The sequence below is a fragment of the Triplophysa dalaica genome, chromosome 11 (genome assembly GCF_015846415.1).
Source record: "Triplophysa dalaica isolate WHDGS20190420 chromosome 11, ASM1584641v1, whole genome shotgun sequence".
Classification (NCBI taxonomy): Eukaryota; Metazoa; Chordata; class Actinopteri; order Cypriniformes; family Nemacheilidae; genus Triplophysa; species Triplophysa dalaica.
Genome location: NC_079552.1, coordinates 20,877,850 through 20,901,660, shown reverse-complemented (window position 1 = coordinate 20,901,660; position 23,811 = coordinate 20,877,850). Strand labels below are relative to the sequence as shown.

General features: G+C 37.5%; 1 protein-coding gene across 3 annotated transcripts in view; it reads right to left on the bottom strand.

Annotated features, from left to right (window-relative positions):
- The window catches only part of csmd1a (CUB and Sushi multiple domains 1a), a 313,221-nt gene extending 294,837 nt beyond the window's left edge, over positions 1-18,384 (bottom strand). For all 3 annotated transcript variants that reach the window (XM_056760343.1, XM_056760344.1, XM_056760345.1), the window contains exons 1-2: positions 17,873-18,384; positions 2,975-3,191 (exon numbers count right to left, since the gene is read on the bottom strand). In XM_056760343.1, the coding sequence (XP_056616321.1) occupies positions 2,975-3,191; positions 17,873-18,029 (374 nt within the window). In that variant the 5' untranslated portion in view covers positions 18,030-18,384. The remainder of the gene's footprint in view (positions 1-2,974; positions 3,192-17,872) is intronic.
- Positions 18,385-23,811: the final 5,427 nt, after the last annotated feature.

Below are 23,811 nucleotides of genomic sequence, written 5' to 3'. Positions count from 1 at the left end.
TCAAATAGAAAGAATATTCTGATACTTTTTTTCATAAAATGTACCCTGGAGATAATTAGTGTGAAAATAATAGTCTAGTGTAGGTTTGCAATCAAACAGTTACGATCCTAAAGCTATTAAGCAGGATTATATCTATTAACTTTTCCATATGTATGAGCAGTATACTAACTGTAAAAATATTGGTCTGTAAGATTGTAACAGGTTTTTGAATAGAATGACGACAATAACATCAAATTTGAACAATTACAAAAATGGACTTATGGACTGTATATGAGAGGACGGTGTACTGAAATGTTTACATTATAGTTCATTACGGTACACTCTTTTTAATCATGGTAGTCTAGAAAGATGACCACTTAGTGAATTATTCACATCTATCCAAGGTATCCAACTGTGTTATACTTTCTTACACTTTTTGTCTTTTGTACAAAAAAGTTGTACTATTCACCAAATCTATCTCATTAATAGAGCCCTCAGAGAATTAAAATTCAGAAGTAATTAATTTATGAGGACACCCATCAGAGATTACAGATCATGTGAACTTGATATATCCCATTTTTACAGTATTACAAAATGGTAAGAAGGAGGGGGATTACATAATAACGTTCTTAAGAAAGATGATAAAGACAACGAGCCGATGACTTAATTACTTGATGAAATTTGATGATATTTGCATTATAATGCCTTACATCATGGCAGTAATGGTGCTGCTATAGGGAATGGAGGAGCGACACCCCACGGTAGCTTTCTCAGACAACTTGGAAAGAGAAATTTCATTAAACTTTTGTGAATAGATAAATGAATGAGATGGAAAGCATATAAATCTGGCAGGCTGTCTCTTATTTTGTTTACAAACAGCTTGGTGGGTGTTCTCTGAACTTAACATTTCCGAAACAGTATTTTTGATCAATATTCTGCTCCACACTGTGAACCCAGCCAACCTGATTACAGACAATTAAAAACCTCAGTTAAAGATGAAAGAAGCTTAAATAGTAAATAAAGACCAGTGTGCATTGTTACTTTATTTTACGTTTTTATTTACTTTACTTCACTTATTTTCATTTCCAAAGTTGCGCTGCCTCCAGCCCTAATGTCCGTCACAAAGCACTCCATCATTGCCTCTTTTAAATGAAACCCGAGCGCAAGGAAAAAATAAAAATGAAGACGGAAAACGCACGTAAATGTGAATTATGTTAGAAAGGACATGATAAATATTACTAAAACATTTGCACGCAAACGCATTAAAGAGGAACTGCGAACAGTTGGCACTGAACTCAATTGATTCCTCCCACAGAAATGCGGAGAAAATTCTCAACTATTTGTCTTTGAGTAACACTGACACAAGAATACGTGTTCATATTCTCCCTTAGGATGCTGATGTATTACTACACAACGCCTCGGAGGAGTGTCACACAGGCGGCAGAAATAAAATCTCTTTGTTTTTATCGTAAAAACGGTTATTGCATAGCAACTCTGAGCCATTTTAATACATCTCCTGCTCCTACTGTGACAGGAAATGATATTTGAATAGAGCCAGGACAAGAACAACATTGGAAATGATAGGTCACACAATGGTTGCATGTGCATAATGCACCATCAATGTGAAATGATGATCACAACCCCTTGTTTTCACAAAAAGGATATTTCAGAAAAGTACTGTATATAAATCAAGACGGGTTGTTATTTTGATTAACAGTAATTTTCCACCTTTTTGAAATTTCAAAGTGCCTATTTTTCAACATCATCAATCTAATAACACAGTGATTTGAGGAAGTCTTGCTGACCAATTCAAAAACGAAATATTGAATATTATTGAATACATACATCAACCACGGTCAGTCCCAGTAAATTGATACTATAATCTGTAATACTAAATGATTATTTTATCATTTTATAAAAAAAATTAAATACTTAAAAATGCCTTTAAGGATCAGCTGTATTAGATACATTCCAAGACACAAGATATACAAAATCTGCCATCGCAACAAGTCTATTCACCATCAATGACCAGATCAACCACAAAAAGGCTGAAAAAAGAAAAATGAACATTATGATAAAAAATTATGAGAACAAATAAACATTAAAACAACAATGGAGACAACAATCCCAAAGCATTCCATTAAGACCAGAAAGAAAATATATATTTTTGGTATTTCGTGTTTACAAAACCGTTCTTACAAAACATATTTACCAAAGCAACCTTTGAGAATGTGCACACCGTATGCAATCCCAAAGGTTGCTTTGATAAATATGTGTCTACAGAGAAAACAGATGCAAAAATAGATAGCAAATGTAACTGAGTCCGTCTGCAAATAGAAAGCCTTCCTCAAATGCCGTGCTTCATTTTGTCACTAATCGCACCCTTTTGGATGGGACGGGTAACGTTTTCTTATCCTGGAGCCCATCTGCTAAGTCATTGCACTGAAAGTGGTCTCAGTTCTGTCTTTAAGCAAATCTTTGCATTATTCATCTGATACTTAAAAGCATTGTACGTCTGCAACTTTGGATCGTTTATTTCCACCAGGTCTTTGAGTTTTGTCTCTTTTAATCATCTCTTAATCCATTAGACACTTCCAGCTCAAAAATGCTGCACAATACATCCTTTCTTTAAGCACCATAATTAAACATTTGGCTACAGCAAGTATCGCATCCCTGTTCGAGTGACACCGTGAAATTTCAGAACTTTTACGGCAGTCTCTTCTTGTGCAAGCTATGCTGGCAGGCGCCAGCTCCCCGCCTTTTTGTACAAGACAACGTGGGCTAATTTATATTTCAATAAAGTGCATTGAGAGGAAATGATAATAACACTTTCCCGTGTAGGGATATTCATGTAGCTTCCGAGACGAGGCTTCCACTGGGAAAAAAACGGAACGCAACCTTTTTACATTAACCATCCATATCCTCTACAAGCCAAACAGGCATAAAAAAACGAATACAACAAGGGCACTGAAAAGTGCAGTAACGCAGAGCTCACCTCATCTTCAGGTTGCCCGGCTGCGGTTGTCCATCATAGATGGAGACGATGTCAAAGTCCTCCTCCAGAGCGAAGGTGTGAAACGACAACTGTATTCTGTTCCGCTCTCCTGTCACTATGATCCAGGTACAGTTGGCGTAGTTTGGGTAGCCGTGGGGAAAGCCAGGACTCTCTACAGTTCCATTGAGGCCCTGTACCAGGCCGCCACAAGTTTGACCTGAAGACACAAAAATAACAAGTTATCAATTTTTTACACAAACCATATGTGGAAATATAACACATTTACAAATTAGCCCAATGTGCCAACAATAGGATTTATTCAGTAGGGCATGGTGCCAGTCAAGGTAACACCGTGGGTTTGATTCCTGGGGACAGCGTGAACTGATAAAATACCCCGAATGTAATTTAAGGAGCTTTGTAGAAAAGCATGTGCCAAATATATAAAGCTGAAAGTTTTCTGATATCCCATTGGAACTGGTTGAGACGTTTCAAGAAAGCTTTTGATGGCACAATGATGCCATATGCTTGTGTAATCAACTTTACAATATGCTGATGGATGTGAACCTCAATAATTGCAAACTAGAAAGTGGAAGTTGCATTGAAATCTTATGTTGTAGATCAATACACTCAAGTTTTCCAAAGCGGCCGTCCGGAGTCCTCGTTTCCATCACAGATGCACAATGCATTCTCAGAAACAATAAAATCGCTCCACCGGTTTTTTTCAACAGATGCAATTGCTGCTGAAAGCGTACTTTGTCATGGCATTGGAAGAAATGTACTTCTGATCATTACATTGTGTAATAAATAAGTCTGCTTTGTTCTTTATGAAACTACACTGCGGAACAAGGGAGTGGTACACCTTGTTTAAAGTCAACGGGATTTCTAAATCGACCTTGTTGACTTTCTTAATACATGTTCCCGGCCTAACAGCGCACAATTCCTCCGTGCACATTATTCCAAAGAAAAAGAAATGGTTTCTCTTTGTAATCTTTCATCGAAATGTAATTACTCGCTCCTTCACCGAAACGACTTTCTTTTTCAGCCCATGTCATGAATCACTCCTACTTTTCAAGTCTTCCCCTCCAACCTCCCGCTCCAATCTGATACGTAACTCCCACCGCACACCATCCGGTCGTCTCTCGATGGATAGAAACAATTCCCGTCCAACAGTGTTGTTCATTAAATGTCTTGTTCCACCGAGAAATCTGTCATTAAAGAAGTGAAACGTGTAGGGAACGGCGCTTCGCGCTCACCCCAAGGCCTTCTATATGATACGCTACAAGATTATAGGACGGGACGGAGTATAGAACACACGATGCAAAGCTGTTATAGCGAGTGAGCGTTATGCTGTCATTCCTGATGTAGCCTGGAATAAAACAGCCCAAATCCATTCTCTTTTTAATGAGGTAATTCATCATTTAACAGCCTGTGAGTGGGGACAACAGATTCAAAGCTTTATCATTATACGTTACATTACTTTTCCATACAAGGGCGTGTTTTGAAGTTTCGAGCTGAAGTAGAAATGCTTATTTTTTCACCCTAGTGAAATGTATCGAATTAAAAAGAAACAATTACTAAATGCATTGGTCATGTTACATTTTGTGGGGAAAAAAATGTGTTTTTTCTAAATATTACATCTGTTTCATCACGTTGGTTGAGCTGACGTGTTGGCATGACCTGTGTCAACATTTATCGTGATTTATTTTTGCAGCTTGTATGTGCTTTTATGTTCAAATTCAGTTTTAACTTTAGTGACAAGCCTATTTTTTTGATAATTTACAAACAGAAGGCTTAAATTTTGCCAATGCAATAACGTTGTATGTACATTAAAAATGGTGATTAAATGTGTTAATGTTTTGCAAATAAATCGGTTTTGTTTTTAAAATTTGGTTTAAAATACCATGATTCTGTCATATGGTGAACCCATTATTGTGTATAATATTTAATCATATGCTGGGTGTTTCACGCCATACCAGCACACATATATTTCTGTACATTTGGACAGATGTTCACATGTAGACTATCCAAGCATACAAAAGCAGTATGTGGATTTAACATACTGTATGAAAACCTGCAAATATGGATGAAATCACCTTAGTGATCTGACAGATGTAAAGCATGAATGGAGAACATGAAGGTCGTCTGTGCAATGTAAGGTCAACTCAACTCATATAGTGACCATCATACTTACATGCTTTTCATGCTTCCGTAAAGAACAATCCAATCTATCCCAAAATGCACCACTGATGCATAAAAAAAAGCACGGCAAGGATTTTCAAAACCAGCATCTATTGGCTTCATTAAAGAGGTTGTATAAACCTCGATGGGGAGAGATTATATGATTGTCCTTTCAACCCCGCTTGTTTTTCTGCTGAAAGCGAAATAAGGCGAAATCACTCCACCCTCAGCCAGACACCATTAGCAAACGTTAAATAAGGCCTGCGAGTGCATCTGCATATAGATGTTGCCATTGATTTCAATTTACTCTTGTTTTGATTCCTCAGCAGTGCTTTGTGTCAGTCTCAAGTCATGCATAGCCGATTACTGATGGTGAAACGCACGCTTCTGTAGACCTCGGAGAAAGCAAATGGCTTTGTCGGGCTGGGAACAAATAAGCTGGTTTCTTAGGGAAGTGACATTAGAGAAGAAATCGGGCCGGCTAATTTATTAGCACCCCATTCGGCCGGCAAGCTGTCGATAAATCTACAAACGCAAAGTCAGAAACTGATGTCTACATTGTCCTCTGACCCAGGGTCGTTCTTTAAGGCTCAATATATCCATGCTTTTTCATCCGTCATTACATTACAGACCCATTTATCTTCCATGGTCCTGAAAGCAGTTATAATTGGAAAAGGATGATTTGATGAAGACGCTTTTAAGAAAATCCAAATCTTCAAAATGTCTTTAACACCCGTGCGCTGTCCTTTTTTATGTGGAATACAAAAGAAAAATTATTGCGGCGTATTCAAACCGCTTTTTTAAAAGAACAATCCACAAATACATAATTAAAGTAGGCCATACGACTTATTCACCATACTCTTAATCAAGGGTTCTCAAGCGTTTGACTCCAAGGCCCGAAACTGTATTCAACATTTCTTAACAGCGCCCTCCCACTCATAAAAACGTACAATTTATAACCACTACAATATTTTAGAAATGAATTGTTAAAAATTGTATTCATAACAAATAATAAGGAATATGTCATTTTTTATTTTTTGATGTAATTCAATGCTTCTTTTTTACTATCTTCTTGAGCCCCCCTTGGAAGTCAGCTGGGGCCTCTAGTCTGCCACGACCCTCCTGTTGAGAACCACTGCTCTAATCTTCTCAAGCTTTGACTGCACTTTATTCAAATATTAACTTTTATTCTTATGTTATTTTGGGTCAAACTTGGCACAGGATTTAGACATACCAATCCAAACGTAGTTGGTGTTTGATAGACAGAACATTTTCTGTGAATTTATTATTAGTTAAATTGTGACCACACAAAGCTACTGGACATCAGAAGAGTTTGAAAATAATGCCAAAGTTCTACAGACTATTTCAACTATTAGCGTTGGAAAAGAACTGCGTGAAGATTCTTCAAAGATTCCTCTTTTGTGTTCGATAGAAAAATGACAGCATATGGACTGGCATGAGGCCGAGAATTCAATGGGAACATTTTCATGTTTTGGTGTGCGGTTTCTTTAAAACAAAAGTCACTCATTAGCAGTCAGCGATGGTTGCGAAAAGTTGATGGGGCAAGTAATAATAGCATTCGGGAGAGGCTGTGTGTGCTCATCAGACTCCATCAAAGACGACACATCAGCGAAATCACCAGATGTCGAGTGGATGACAACATTAGCTACAATTAAAAAGCACGAACAGCGGCGGAGCAGCCGAACCGGGTCTCGGAACGAGGCTTCGCAAACAGCAGCATGGAATAAAACAGGTGTTTCTATACCAGCAGATTTTAGTGTGGTAAAAGTTGACAGTACACAGATGGGATGTGGCATCACTTTGAATTGTTGACACTCATTGAGCACACAAAATATGGCTAAAGATGAGTATGATCTATCCCAGCCATCTGTAAGTTATGGCATTTTTACTCTTGTTCAGATAGCGTGTGTGAATTACAATAAAGAGAACGCCTCAGTGTCTATATCTGGCCGTTTTTTTAGCGGGGGGCGCGAGCATTTGTGCGTGCTATTGAAGCCGAAAAGTGTTTTTCCTCTCGGGTCCGGGTTTAGGTGAGGTTTGGAATATATTTAAATTCAATTTCCAAACTTGTCATGCTCTCAGGGTCGGACGAAATCCTTCCTCTAACTGTTCATTTGTATGCATGTGCCGGCGGTAGGAAAAAGCACTTCGTTTTAACCTTAGATACAGGACATTAGCTGCTCCGAGTAGAGTCTGTTCTTAAGGTTAAATTAACAGTTATTTGTTACATCCACCGAACCAAATAAAAAAGCGTAAACAGAAAAACGTGGCTCAAAAAGATTAGCTAGCTCATGTTATTCGCATCATGTTGGTTTCATTGGACAACCTTGATAATAGATTACAGAATAATGTACATTGAAATGTTGCATCAAGATCATGTTTGTGATTATGTAAATGAATCAAAAGCCATGAGAATCATAAAGAATGAAGTTTGTTGAGTTAGTAAATTCTGCCTGCCTGAATATTTAGTGTCACAAATACATTCCACAAGACAAAATAATGACTGCTGTTACACAAACGATTCTGCTCAAAACCTTACATGCCCTCTAATCTACAGTAAAATTGTGTGGTGTCCTTATGCATCAAAAACAAATGCCTTAATGTGCCTTTAAACATACAGTATATCAAATATTTGGTCTTTTTAACATTTGGATGGTTTTATAAGGTGACAGTCTTTTCTTTTGGGTTTTGTTGGCCAATGTGCACTTCTGAATCGTTCAAACCTTTCCTTGCCTCTGACACAATTCATCTCCCAGTTAAAACCATTTATTTCACCATTTAGTTTGGTCGTTTAATTACAACATGATGATGATTCAGTGTTTGCACTGACTGCTTCACTCGGTTCGTTTAGCTAAGGATCGGTTTACATTTTTTTGGAATGTTTAATTCTAATTGGCTAATCATGTTTATTATTTATCATATTTAATCATGACTCAAATGCTACATTTTCATTCAAATGATACTTAAGTAGTTTTTAGCAATACATGACACTATTGCTAAAAGGATGGTTTTAAAATCAACAGTCCTTAGCTGCGTCTGAATTGGCTCAATCGTTTACTCATTCGGTATTCCATATATAGTGAATGTTAAACAGTACACTATGTGGGGAAGAAGTGAATGGAAAAATGTAAAAAGGTTATTTTAAAATGGTAGAAAATAATTGTTAACAAGAACGAACATTCATCGATCACTCTCCTCCAGCTGATTCTTATCAAGCGGTTTTTTCGCGTTGGATCATAGAAAAAAGCGAGAGAGTCTACATCAGATGTACACTCAAAATCAGAGTGCATTGTGGGCAAAAAGTGGTGAACGAATGTAGGGAATGAGTTGTTCACTCAGAATTCAGTCATTCAATATTGTGCACTATATAGGAGGTAGGGAGCGTATTCGGACACAGCTCTTGTCTTTTTTTGGGTTGTCATGGTTCCATGTTCATTACTGAAATCTACAAAATAAGCCGTATTTTACAACACAATATTTTCTTATATTAACTATAGTCAATTGTAGAAAATACTGTAGTATACTTTAATATTTTCCGTGGTAAGACTCAAAAACACTAGTGTCTAAGAATTTTAGCAATGGCGTCGGAACCATTGTATGTGGGTGGGATGGGCCTAATGATAATGGACCCGCTCACTTTAAGCATCTCTCCTTTAGCGCGTAAGCTGCGATTAACATTTTGAATCTTTTTAGCGTGCATGTTATTTTAAATGTAGACACACGGCAGGCATTCGCAAATACAGTAGGAAGCGCTGCTGGGTCACAACGCTCATAGGGTGATGTGCGCATTTTCGAGGCGTGTCTGCGCCCCATCGAAATGTAAATAGTTCAACTTTACAGAGTGCTGCCCGCACACGACTGATGCGGGTCATGTGACGCAAAATCTTCAAGTTCAATCAAGTTCAATTTAGTTATATAGCACATTTAAAAACAACCATGGTTGACCAAAGTGCTTCAGAATGTCCAATGGCAATCACACACAAGCAACACCAATACAATAGGAAAAAAAAATGTGAATCGCCCCTATGTCTGTTCAATTTTCAGAGCGCCGTCATTCAAATCTATTCCACCTGAGGGATGAATTATAAATTAAACTCCATTCTGCATTTTACTATCGGCACTTTACTAACTAAACTACTACGACTATCTTATAGACATCATCCCTAGAACTCTCCAGCCTGAAAGCTTTCTCTAAACTGAGAGATAAAGTAATAATCAAGTTATGTTACGCATGCACTTGCTAATTGCACTTGCACTTCTGGTTAGACCTAAACTACATTTCGTTACACTGTACTTGTATATGTGTAATGACAATAAAGTTGAATCTAATCTAATCTAATCTAAAAAACTTTGAGCCAGCTGTGTCAATTCACTCTTCACGACAAACTCAGTCAAGTTTTTATTTGGCTGTGACTGACACGTGTTTTGCTGACGGGGCTAAAGCAGACTGTGCAGAAAGTAATTATCCCTGTTTTAAACAACTCCACAAAATGTCAATTCCAAAAAAAGTCCAAAATAAGGCTGACCGCAGGCGCCCTGTACAGAAATGATGTAGTGATTCTTTATCACTGTACTGCATTATTGTTTTCTTGTCTTAAAGGCATTAGACAGATTCATATCAAGGCCCGCAATGACAAAGCAAAGCTCTGCCCTTGCCCTGGACCACCTTGTAATGCACAACTAGAAAAGCAGCCTTAATTGTCTTACCGATAGTACCAGCTATTGATTTGTAGGCGTTATCACCATAGTGGACAAGTTGAGGTCAGCAGTCAATAAATTCCCACACTGTTCTTCTGTAGCCGCTGCGCAGGGCTCACGTATTGAAACGTATGCTCCTGAATACATAATCACATCATTTCAGGCTCGCTAAAGGAGTCATGATGACAATATATATTAGCCTGTGATCTTCAATTACTTTTTTGTGCAATTACAAATTAAACTGTGCATACGTTCAGTGTAATGTGCTCTCAAAGTAATCATATCAGTGAACCTGAAGTTATATACCTTTAATCTAACAGTGTTTGACTTTAGCTTTTATATTGATGTAAATTCATAAAAACCTCACATAATTGCCCTCATAAAGAGACAGGTTACAGTAAGCGACCCTATTTTATGTTAATATTAGATTTGATAGAAATATTATTTTACTATTAAAATGTGACATTTAAAATGTTTGATTTCATTTCACTTTTTATGTTTCCGGTTTCAGCAACTTCTGACTTTCTGCTTGAAACACAAAATTACTCCCAAAGTTATTTTCTACTGTATACATGGGTTGTAGTCAAATGTCATCAAACTGACATTTCCATATACATTATTATTATAAGCTGGCTATTGTAAACCGGGGAAGCATAAGAAGAGAAGTTTTTAACACAGCTGTTTTATGTACTTTTTCAACAACTCAATTATTTTCTAGACTTTTTTTCCTTTTCTCATCTGTAACCAGTCAATATTCCAACTACAGTCTGTCCAGCTTCTCATAGATGTCAGATAGATACCCAACAACCATGGAAAGATGACGCATGCAGGGACGGTTCTGAATTTCTGAAATGTAAGCTTTAGCGCCATTTCTGCCAGGAAGACTATAAATGTTAGGTCACTCGTTACGTATAGACTTGACCAATCATCATCTAACACCTAGAGTATATAACATCACTACTTACTATCAGTTTGCATTTGCTGTTGAAACCGCTGATATTCACCCCATCCTCCCCACCACCACCAGGATGGTACCTATCCATTAACCCCAGGGGGTTGACTAGGTCCCTGCCTCCATTTTCAGGCAGGAATTGCAAGAATCCGTGATGTGAGTTATTGCCAGGGCCTAAAAGCTCCCCAAAAAAGTGACAAAATGCCTATGTAAACATGAAATCACTACTGTTAAGACGGCTGTTTTGATTTTTGAGGCGTGGACCAGTAAATAACAATTATGGTGATTATGGTTATATGGACTAATTACTATCATCACCAAATTTGTGATCAGGGCGACATGCATGGCTTCATCCAAGCTAAAATTATAACCACTGGTGCAAAATGCATCCTTGCTTTCCCCACGAGGCACAATTCTCATTGCATCTATTCAATGTAATATTCTATTTAAATACTTTAATAATAGATGCAGAAATTACAATGTTCTGTTTCAAATTCAGTGTCACATTTTATTCTGCACTTTTGAAGATGCAACAACAAGGTAAACTGACAGCACCATCGCTGTCATGACAGTACATATAGTAAACAAAATACCATACATTCAGAATAAAAAAAGTGCTTAGTAACAAAGTGCTTAGTAACCTTTCGGTCATTTCACAGTTACAATGTGACTTTTTTTCGCCACACCAACCTCTGACTCTGCATCATCATCCGATGGTGACACTGTAGACTCTGGCACTGGTACACTAGCCGCAGGTCGGATGAACGAATCAATAGTTCGCTTGCTCATAGCTCAGACACACGCACATATGTGACCCTGGACGACAAAACCAGTCTTATGGGTAAATTTTTCAAAATTGAGATTTATACACCACATGAAAGCTGACTAAATACACTTTCTATTGGTATACAGTTTGTTATGATAGGACACTATTTGGCCGAGATATAACCATTTAAAATTCTGGAATCTGAGAGTGGAAAAAATCAAAATATTGAGAAAATCGCCTATAAAGTTTTCCAGAAGTAGTCCTTAGCAACGCATATTTCTAATGATGGGAAATAAATAAAACTTACACCATTGATTTACCACAGCTTAAACTGTATACACACACAATTTCATAAAAATAATTCTCCAGGAACATATAAAATTTTACACTTGAGCTGGCAACGAATCATCATTAACAGAGGCAGATCTACATGCTAAGATGATGTTTTGTTTACATTTTGTCAGAGCAAAATTGGCATAACTTTGACATAAACAACTCATGAAAACCACTACTTTGTAAAGAAAGTATTTAAGAACGTTTGTGACTAACTGACCTGAACTTTGAAGAATTTTCCCACTCAAGCGGGTCGAATTCTGAGTCCGCAGTGAACACTTTGTATTCCTTCATGTCACGGAGTCGAAGCGATCTAAACATTGATTGAATTCGTCGTATTCCGGGGCATCCTCTTATGTCAAGCCGGTCTCTGGACATTCTGTATTATCTTCCCAATGATTTGCGAAACAATCATTTACTAGGTTCGTTAAATTATTGCTGTCATTAGCGTTTAGATTGAGCAAACGCGCTTCCATCAGAATCCATGTTTTGAAGCGCGATCATGACGGATTGTGTACGCTGCGCACGTGAGACGCTATAGCAGGCCGTTGCTAAGAGGAAACAGGTTTGTTTTAACACTCTCTATTGGCTTACCCTTGTAATGACATAGAAGAGAGTAGATTAACTTGAAAGCGGAATCTCTTAACTTTACATAGATAGCAAACTTGAATGGGTAGTTTTCATAGAGCGGACAGCAGCGAGTTAAGTTTGTAGGCATGTTTCTGACCATTTTTTGTTCGCGATATTAAGGGATCGACTCACAAAAATAAAGTTTTGACATATTTAGGGTAGGAAATTTACAAAATATCTTCATGGAACATGATCTTTACTTAATATACTAACGATTTTTGACATAAAATAAAAATTGATCATTTTGACCCTAACAATGTATTTTCGTATTTTGTCGGAAATATACCCGTGCGACTTACGACTGGTCTTGTTGTCCAGGGTCACATATCAGGTTGTGATGATATTTGTCTACGTTTCCTTCCCACAGATGTTTACGCGCGCTCGATTATCTCTAGGCCCCTCCCGCTCCACGCATTTTAGCCACTTACAGTGGCCATTTCCTATTCTTCTCACACGCATTGGCCGCCTCACAGACAGGCATCACTCAATGAAACGCGAGTGTGTGCTCGCGTCTCATGAGTATGTTTGCGAGTGTGTGCGTGTGCGAGTGTGTGTGTGTTTGCGTGCGTGTGCGCTCGCGTCTCATCGATTATTTCATTGCTCATTTCATTGATCATTGACGTGCCCCTTCCACGTTTAATGTATAAAAAAATACGGAGGGTGGGGGAGGCAAATTTACTGGTAGCAAATGTGCGACTGGATGTAAAATTCAGTCGCACACTCTCAAATTTTGGTCGCAAAATGCGACCATTTGGTCGCAGTCTGGAGCCCTGTATTTAAGCTTTAAACTTCTTGTTTGTTATCTCCCGTAAGCTTCCCAGACACTAAACAGGACTACATGACACATGCCCATTCACATCTTCTTGCGTGCCCATTCATTGAACCAAACCCACAAATATATGTTATGGAAATGTGGCTTGTTGTTTATATCGTAATTGCATGAACTGTTCCACATGGGGATTTGGTGACTGTTGGAATGACTCAGTAGTTAATCAACATATCCGTGGCATCAAAAACTCCCTGTTTCAATTACAGAGAACTCCCATTGACAGCCTCAAAAGCCTTTTAAGCTAATGTGCGTCTGTAAGGGGGCTCACAGCCTGTGGAGAGATATTATTCTCATTCACAGAAGCGATTAAAAAGTTTTATGTTATTCTTCAGTGACAGACAATTAATGCCGGTGCAGTCTTCATTGTCTTCAAAGAACCAATTTAAAAAATACATGAAAAACTCGGTGACATTAAAAATATTTTAATAGGAATGGTGTCATCATAGGACCCATTACTGGCACCGTCAAATATTTCCAGGATAAAACATTCAAAGCACATAGAAGGTGGCTAATGGTTATAGACTATTAAAATATATCGTTTGAACTGACTAAAAAAGGACCAGGAACAGACCATCATGCCAACATTTTTTAGCATCGGAGGTAAACTGTGACTGGTCGGCCAATTAACACAAATGGTCATTCCACCTCGTGACAAACCCTTGTTAAAGCATAGTGCTGTTAAATTTATAAATATTATACCGTAGAGAAGGTATTTCGAGTAAATATCCTTGAGATGTTTTAATAAAGTAACGGTTATGATCTTTATATTATTAAATTGTAAATGGTAGAACTAGTGCCAATGGTGATGTATATGGTATATGTATGTATATGGAAGTCAAGCGTTTATTATTAGCAAAAACGAAATAAAACTATGCAGAATTTTTTCAAATACATATTGATTGTAGCATTCAAATATTTATACCATGGTCTGTTTGAATACTCGATTTTGATTGGCTCAAAGGGCAGTTCCGATCAGTTTGACCCATATTTGAAATTAACTGTAAACGGTGAGTGATACTGTAAACATCAATAACAGCTTTAACTTGGCAAATGACTATGGTATAAGCGGGATAATCTACGGCTAGTCGCATCAAGGTAACTGTTTTTGTCCTCCACGTTGTGCAAAATTTGTTATTATCCCTTACTTACATAATAGTTTCATAAACTGTTTAAACAACTTCACAACATGGTAAAGTCTGTCGTCCGGGGGGGTGGGGCATGCAAACGTGTCTTCTGCATTCTCATTGTGTGCATTCGTATTTATAATACATCTGTCTGAGCGCCCCAAGCGTCGGTTCCGGCCCTATACGTTAGCCGTCCAACGGTAAAACTTCCGGAATGCCAGATGGCCACTCCGCCCCTGTCTCCAGTAAAATATACGTAAAAAGGTTTTGTTATGCTAGGAATGCCACAAATCAGCCCTGTCACATCGTCACTTTCATAACACCTTTTCTCTCTGCATTTGGCCCACATTGATATTATCAAGTTTCTGCATCTCATGCGTTCAAGGTTCCCATGGTGCAGGGCGTAATGTGAAAAAAAAGGCCAAGAATAAATATTGCTTGACTTTCAATACGTCATAGAAGTGCAGTGGTGAAGGGCTTCTTGCTTCAGTGCTCATATAACCAGAATCTATAATACAGAGAGCCATACCTGCTGAGTTCATTTACTGAAGTGATTTCTATAAATTGGTACCTAGAAACTATTTAAGGATTTAAAAAGTCTCATAATTGGCTTCCAGCTGGCCATGGTCATAGTGTTTTCAATATTGCTGATGAGTGTCACCAACATGGCTTATAAAATAAGGCTTTAAGGGGGTATTTATTTGCTCTCTTACACTAGCATACGTTTTTACTCATCATCATAGATATATTCGAGGCAGATGGCAATCCAATTACCTCACTATGTAGTTTGACATGCATGCAGAATGTGATTTGGCAAGCTGTAAATTCATCTCTTTTTGTTCCGGATATACCTGTATAAGCTTCACTTGTTTCACATGGTACCGCATCAGTTTCGGAGGTCTTTGATGGGCACCTGGTACAGTCATTTTTACTTAATCAGACACAGTATTTCTGACCATCAAAAGTACCATCACAGAAATGAAGTCTATTATATTTTGCCACATGTCGAAAAAGACACTCAGGATCAGAGCACACTAACTTGGCTAACTTAAATTCGATCAAGTCTGAGATTTTTAAAATCTAAAAAATAGATGCTTAGTGGCTCGGTTGGTGAATGTGAAGCACAGGCCAATATATTAATTGGAAACCACTAACGTATCTAAGAATAAACATGACTTACTACTAAATAAAATTTTTGGGTTAAACAAGTTCTGCTTTTATTGCGATTTCTATAATAAAATGTGACCCTGAATCACAAAACCAGGCTTAAGTATCACGAGAGGGTTTGTAGTAATAGACAAAAAGACATTGCATGGGTCAAACTCAAAATGATTGTTTTTTTCTTTTAAGTCAAAAATCATTAGTATACTAAGTAAAGATCATGTTCCATGAAGATATTTAGTAAATTTCCTACCAGAATTATATCAAACTTTATACGCTGCTGCCCACTCAAGTTTGGTTTCTATGTAAAGCTTAAAATTGTAGCTCTCGAGTTCATCTACTCTCCACAACATCATTACAGCGGTGAGCGTTAAACCAAACCTGTTTCTTCTTAGCACGAACTGATGAACAACTTAAAGGGAGTTTTCTCAATCATTTTTCAAAAAAAAATTGTACCCTCAGATTCCAGAGTTTTAAAAAGTTAGGCCAATCTTTTTTAGGCCAAATATTGTCCTATCCTAACAAACCATGCATCAATAGAAATCTTATTTATCCAGTTCAATACATAATGACCATCACGACCAGGGTCACAATTAAATAATTACTGGGCTGTGAATTATTTTTCAGAATCTCAAACAGTAAAGAAAATGTTCCCATTATAAACACCTTTTATAGCACAGGTTCTATTCAGTGTACCACAAGGCCTTTTTAAAGCTTTCTCAATTAAGTTAAATTTTAACTGTATGCTGTTGATGCATAACCTCCATACCACATGGTTTGTCTTACTAGAATTTTGAGTATAAATGTACAGTACATTCTGTGAGGTTGTACACCTACTGATTGACGTGTTGTAAATCCCATTGTTTTGCACCTGTGTCTCCCATCCACTGGCACAATTCAGTGTGTTGAAACACGTCCCATGATGTGTTGGTCAACGGCATGTTGTTGTTAAATTCAGTCATCTATTATTGCTCATTGTGTCAGAGTCCAGCGGAATGAAGAAGTTGGAAGGGCCGGTGTGGTTTGATGTGCTCGAAATTCACAGGATTGCATCAACCATTATTTAATAGAAGGTGGCGGAGAGGCACTATGCCCAGGGCCGCATTAAGAGCTCACTGGGCCCCGGGGCTATGAGTTACTGCAGGCCCCCCCCACCACTTTAGGTCACCAACTACAGAGAAAGAGAAAAAAAACCCTGCTTTTTTCTAAAACACTGCTGAAGTTGTTTTACATAAATATAATCTCAGTTCATTATTATTTGCATCAACTTCAACCGAAACGTTATCTCCTAGCTCAGTCTCATTATCTCCAGCAGCAGATGTCGATGTTTCATGTTTCTGGTGATCTGGTTAGGATAATCATGAAACACATTTTTACACATGCTGTTAGATTAACACTAACCTGTCAACATGTCTTCTTGCTAATAGAGAATATATAGGGGTGAGCGATGAGCTAAATGTTAGCCTATATCATCATACGGAGTCATTTTATCGAACAATATACTTCACAGTCAAGTTATATTAATTTTAATATTTTTATCATATCAAAAGTTAATGGCACTAAAATTTCATAATTATTGTGTTAATTTTCAATATTACAAAAAATAATAGTAGCTTAAGAAATGGATATCAAGCTTACTGATGACAAGAATCACAAATAATAATAGAACAAAGGCACATAAGAAATCGACCTACTTGAAAAACCTTAAGCACTGAATAATATTGTATAAAGTAATCAAATATTCAATACATAGCTTTCAATATAAATTCAACATCCATTCTTATGTATTTTACTAAAGTGATTCAGTCAAGGACAGTAAATTACGTTCGGTTGTTTGATTAACATTATTGACACAATGGCGACAGCAGCTTTATTAGCAGCTTCTGTCACTTTAAGACCAAGTGCGCTGTGCAAACCGTCTCAAGTTCACCATGGTATCAAAACGAGCATTTACAAAATGAACCCTCTCCTGCTGCTTATTGTGCCTGAGCAGTTTAAAATAATTTGTATCTATACCACAATGCTTAAATACGTGCTTAAATTAAAAACTTACATCATGATGATGGCGCAGCACAATTGACATATTTCTACCGGACACATTAGCACTATCGCCACTGCCAGTACTTTAGGCGAATAGTTTGATCAAACACAAAAGCAATATCATACATCCATCAAGTTAATAATCAAACTTAACAGTTAACGTTACCTGAAATATGTGGGGTCGATGATGACGCTGTGTCTTTATCATCAGCTCCAACATCCACCACTCCGTGATCATCAGCTTTAGTAAAATAACCCGATAGTTTTGGGATTTTACTGAGTAGCTCATGTTTCCTCTGCTGTTTAGCTTTTAAAAAAATCATTTTTTGAGCCCCACTCGCACATTTTTTTTTTTAAGATGACATTTTTAGCTGTCGAAGACTGTTTTTTGCGTGGCAATTTTAAGAATAGTCAAGAATGAAGTGAAGAGTGGAGGCGATTGATTGGTTGATGCGTAGGCTATATTCTAATAAGGCGCAGGCAGCCATCGCCTGATAGGCCTAAGCTGAATTGTTGTATATAAAATAAATGCATTTGATTTGGTATATCAAATTCAAACGTGATGTTTCAATTCACCGTGCCCTGCTGCCCACGGGGGTTTGATTGACATGCGACCTGACCAATCATAACGCGAATGCATGGAATATACGGCAAAGTGCTAGTAAATAACAGGGCTAATTTGTGGGGGGGCGTGGTAAGGCTTTGGCAATCAGATGGCTAGTAGTAATCAATCTGCTCCACAGCCAATCACGGGCCCCCTCCTTGCTCGGGCCCCGGGGCTTTAGCCCCGCCTAGCCCTATTGTTAATGCGGCCATGACTATGCCCTGTTTACTACGATTGGAGTAGGAATGGTGAAATAATCTAAATATAGAGGCTAAACAATTACTTGGCTATTTGTCATTGTTTTGAGTGTTTGCACTATACAAATCACTCAACAAACCGTAATTACTTATTACCAGATTTACAAGACAGATGGTCATTTATTCCCTTCTCTGTCAATTAAATAAGTTTCATTGAATATTACCGCCGCTTAAAGTGAATAAATGAAAAATTCCGTCATCATTTATTCACCCTGTAATAACATACCAGTATAAATTACTAAGATATTTGGAAGTGGGTTCTGTAACATCCTTGGCTGCCATAGTAGGAACAATTAAATGGTAGACAGAGGTGCCCCAGAACTGTTTGTGTTCCTTAATTATTCAAAATATCTAATTTTGTGTTCAGTAGAACAACAAAATATATAATATATTTTTTCCTACTATGGTAGTGGATGATGTCCCAGAACTGAAAATTGCTAACATTCTAACATTACAAATATCTTTATTTGTGTTTAACAGAACAAAGAAATTGATATAAGTTTAAAACAACCTGAGGGTGAGTATGATGACATCATTTTACTATCCCTTTAACAGACCTATAACCAGTACTAAATAAAGATGAGCCCATGTTAATATTACATTTTCTGAATCCAGGAACGGAGTTAGCTGCTAAACTAACACATACTGTATCAGTGCTGAATAGCATGACATAGTATGGCAATGTACAGTGTTTTTATAACAATCGTACGCATTTTGTGTAATTAATTTCTTACAAATTGATATGAATTACAATACTTCTGAATTCCCTTGACATCAGGCTGATCTTTCTTTAGTGCATGTGAAGAACAGATGTACCTTATTAATAACTAGGGCAGTCAGAGTCGGTATAGTTTACGTCTTTGCCTTCGGGTGCCTTTAAAATCATGACCTTGATTAAAGCTTTTTGTGACCTGCAGAAATCGAAATTAATCAATGCGACCTGAACTAAATTATATGCGGGAGATACACGCTGCTGCTTGCTTTTAGACAGACTACTGTGTGCTTGTGACAGATGTTAATTACTTTTCCTCATAAACATGCAAATACTTTGACCACAATCTTATTACAAAACATCTTTATTCTAACCTTGCAAGGCTCCCTGTCATTGATTTAACACTCCAGAGAGTACAGTTAAAAAATATTACATTTACTGCTAACTATGCCTTAATCTACATGAGTTGTTTCAGCACTCGATTGCAACTTCTGAGCTCAAGTTTGATTCAAGCCTTCCCCGCAGCTGTTTAACGCTGAAGCTTGACTGCAACTCAGGATGACAGCACATGTGTTTCTAATGTGTTATTAACTATTTGTCCCTTTGGATTTACAACCAAAACTTCACACACGAAGTGTCAAGAAATGTGAAAAAATACGAGCTGCTCACCGTAGGCAATTTATTTAGAGCCAAAGAGTTTTGAGAACTGCATTATATTATAATAAGTGTGACCGCAAGCATGCAAATGCGAGAATTATACATCGTAATACAACAGTTTGTGCATGTCCTCAAATCTGATTAGACAGCAGGCTTCCCAAGAGTTGTGATATTGAAGCTAAAGAAAGGGACTGGAACACATTACAGTGACCAGCACAGCCACAGTTACCATTACTCCTGTACGACAGGGTTAACCAAAAATCTGTTTAGGGAAGTCGTGCCACTCGGCGCAACACAATTTCACAGGAATTTGTGAAAATTTCACAAACCGTAATCTATTAATTCGTACTCATCAACACGAATTTCCCCTTTTTTTCGTATCAGTCAGCACGCAATTTTTGCGTGTCACCCAGCACGACTTTCCATCAAAAGTCCTTTATCTTTCATATGTATAAATATATATCAATACAATCTGATGGGAATTCATTCCTATTTTACAAGTTGGCTCATTCGTGTGAATTCCTATTTCCTACGATCTTATTCGTATGTTTTGTTATGATGTGACTTTTCCTCAGTGTCGTTAGGTTTAGGGAGGGGGTTAGGGGGATCCATTGCTACCATTTTTAGCTAAATTATTCTTTGCGGCTGTGATTTTAGGGCTTGAGTTGAGGCAAGGTGTTGGTTAGCCAACTCCTGAAGTAATTGCGACTTCTTTTGATGTCAGGTTAGAAATATTTAAATGTACAGACACACGCAGTCTTTGTATTGACAAATTGTTGTGCTGGTGATACGAAAAAGGGTTTCGCTGAGTGACATGAAAAAAACACTAATTAATAGATTGACATTTCCTGACAATTACACGAATTCCCGTGAGACTGGGTTGCTCGGCGGCCATCTTTGCAACACTTCTACGAGCAGTTATTACGTAATTCAAACAAGACGTGAATGGGAATACTGATATAGCCTGATATAATGGCCGGCTAAAATTCCAATTAAACAACGTATTTATAAACAACATTTAAAAATGACGTAAACTGTACCATAACATTCGCTCCTATGATCAATGGCAGTGACCCATCTTGTTAATATTACTATTTTGGTTAACCTCAGCAGACACAACCTTTTTCACGCTTCCTTTCTCTCTAACCTCGTCTCTTATGCTTCCTGCCTTGTGGTAAATCTTGTACATTCTCAGAAAAACACCACTGTGTTGTTGCTATTTCTAGACTGTGACACATTTTAGCTGACTTAAGTCATAAAGGTACACTCAAATTGGCTTAATAAGTCAATTCTACATACGTTTAAAATGGTGCATTTTTAAAGAAAAACAGTCAAAGCTTCTCTTATCCGGCGCCATCCCGTATACGGTACAGCTGATTTTGGCATGTAAATTCTTATCTTATTGTGACAAACCTTATATAGTTGGAAAGTCTATGTCTTTAGAAAACTTATTTCATCACAGTTTTATAAAAAAATGTTTGCAGTAATTTTTTCTTCTTTAAAAGAGCGTGCTTAAAATGTTTATGTCCTTTCAATCTTCACAGGCCCTCATAAAGGACACCCACATTTGCTTCCATATTTTTGTGTGAATTCTGATCTAATCATGACAAACTATATATCATTGGAAAGTTCTGAGACTATAGAATACATATTTTATCAGTGTTTATTGTGATAATTGATTCATAAATCAATTCATAAAATGTGCATCAAAAATATAGTTCATAGAAGTCTCTTGTTTTGTTCATTTGTTCAAATGCGTCCATTTGTAATTTTTCATTGTGTCCGTTAATTGGAAAAGTAAAAAAATTGAAAAAAGCATTTGTGATCAAATTTCAGATTTAGTGATAAACTAATGGAAGCCTATGAGAGCCCCCTAGTGGATTTTGGTGGTGGATCAGATAGAAAACTCACAGACACGTCAACATTTGGTGTGTCAAGACCAAACTTGATACAACACTTGGTGACCCTTGGGAATTTGGATTATGAAATTTTGGGGCTGATCTTTGTAAAAGAAAAACATAAACTTTTCAGAGATTTATTTATTACAATAAATATGACAAAATTAAAATTGCAATAATCTGCTAATTCTCTTCTTTCAAATGAGACCAACTGTATTTAATCTGTACCAATCTGTATTCCAAAGAATTCATGAGTTACAGCAATTTTACTGCCAACAATGCGTTTTCAAGTGTAGACTCAAAAATGGCTGCACAACTTAAGGGGTTTAAAGAACCATCGTTTTACCTGTTTAAGAACCTTATGTGAAACAGGAAGTTTTTTTGGATGTAAACGGTTCCCTATGGAGCCATTTAGACAAAAACATCTTCTATGGCATATGAATCACCGTTATTTTCAATACTAAATGTCAATTTCTTCATATTACTTCAACTCAAGTAAGTTAAACAATTTAAACGTATAAGTAACATCAACTCAACCACTTGCCAAAAGGTAAAACAGTAAATTGAAATGACTTGAAAATCCATTTTGATGGTCAGTGTAACATGATGTATGAGTTAAAATATCGGAGGCTTCATAAAATCTCTTAAAGAGTCTGTCCTTCTCCAGAAAACAACCCCATAGGTCACTTGTGCAATCAGAAAGTTAAGTGACCTCCAGCTGTATAAAAAAAGAGTGTCCTGATGCATGTCATGGAATGATGTTGCTGCAAATAAAAATGTGTGTTTGGTTTAAAGGTAATTTTTTTCCTTTTTAATACTGTCTGTCGTGGATGGCAATAATACTTCAGGACTAATACTGTGCTGCAAAAGTTAAAGCATTCAGCATTAGTTTTTGCAGCTTAAAGGGGATGCCTGTTTAAAATTTAAAGGAATAAAAACTCTATCGCTGTCATCCATGAATCTTTGGACTGATAAACAAAGACATCAACCTCACAGTATATCAACAACTCTGGATACAACTAGATAAACCAACTCTCTGCTTTGCAACTCATATGCTAACTCACTTCACAAGACCCCCATACAGTATATACTTCTGAAATCTTTTAGCAAAGCTGAATGACAGAGGAGTTAGAGGAGAGGATTTGACAGTGACAGATTAAAACTTAGCAGCAGCCACACATGAAGAAAGTTGCTAAAAACGCTAAAATCCTCCGTTACCATGGTTACATCAGACGAAGCAGTTGGCTATAATTCTTCCCTGAAATAATGCAGCGTTTGATGTTTCCGGCCAAAATACGAGGAACACAAACGTAACTGCGCACAAACTTGAAATAACAGTCGGCGTGTCAACATTCACACCTCTCCCTTTCATGACGTTTCAGTTTTTTAATTCACAAAGCTCTGTCTCGTCCTACAATAGTGCATTCATCCATGCAGAAACTGTTTACACAACATCGCTGCCAAGTTCAAAACGGAAAGAAACGTGTGCGTCTTAGTCCATGATCTGCACCCTAACATAGAGCAGATTAATTAATGATCAAAACTGAAGCGGAGCTCTGCAGGCGCGTTTCCTTCGGCTGTAGTTCTCATGACGCGCAGCACTGATGTTTAAGGCATTACTAAATAATGCATGAATGACGTAAACAAAAGAGCTGAGGGCTCCTCGGCCAACAGATAGATGGATGGCATTATTTCCACGTAATTTCCTCTCACGACTCCAATTCCATCTCCCTGAAAATGACAGTATGGCTTTGTGTTTTTAGGATTTATGGACAACTGCCAGCAAGCAGACGCAGGGTTGGTGAATTTCAGCGCACTTGAATAATTCACTGCTTCCTCCTGCTATTAGCAAAGCTTGTGTTTACATGCTAATAGCAGGTGGAACCAGTGAATTATTAAATTAGCATGCAAACACAAGCTTTGCCCCTCCTTGAACTGCCACCTTACCGTGGTCGAGGGGTTTGAGTACCCGAAAGA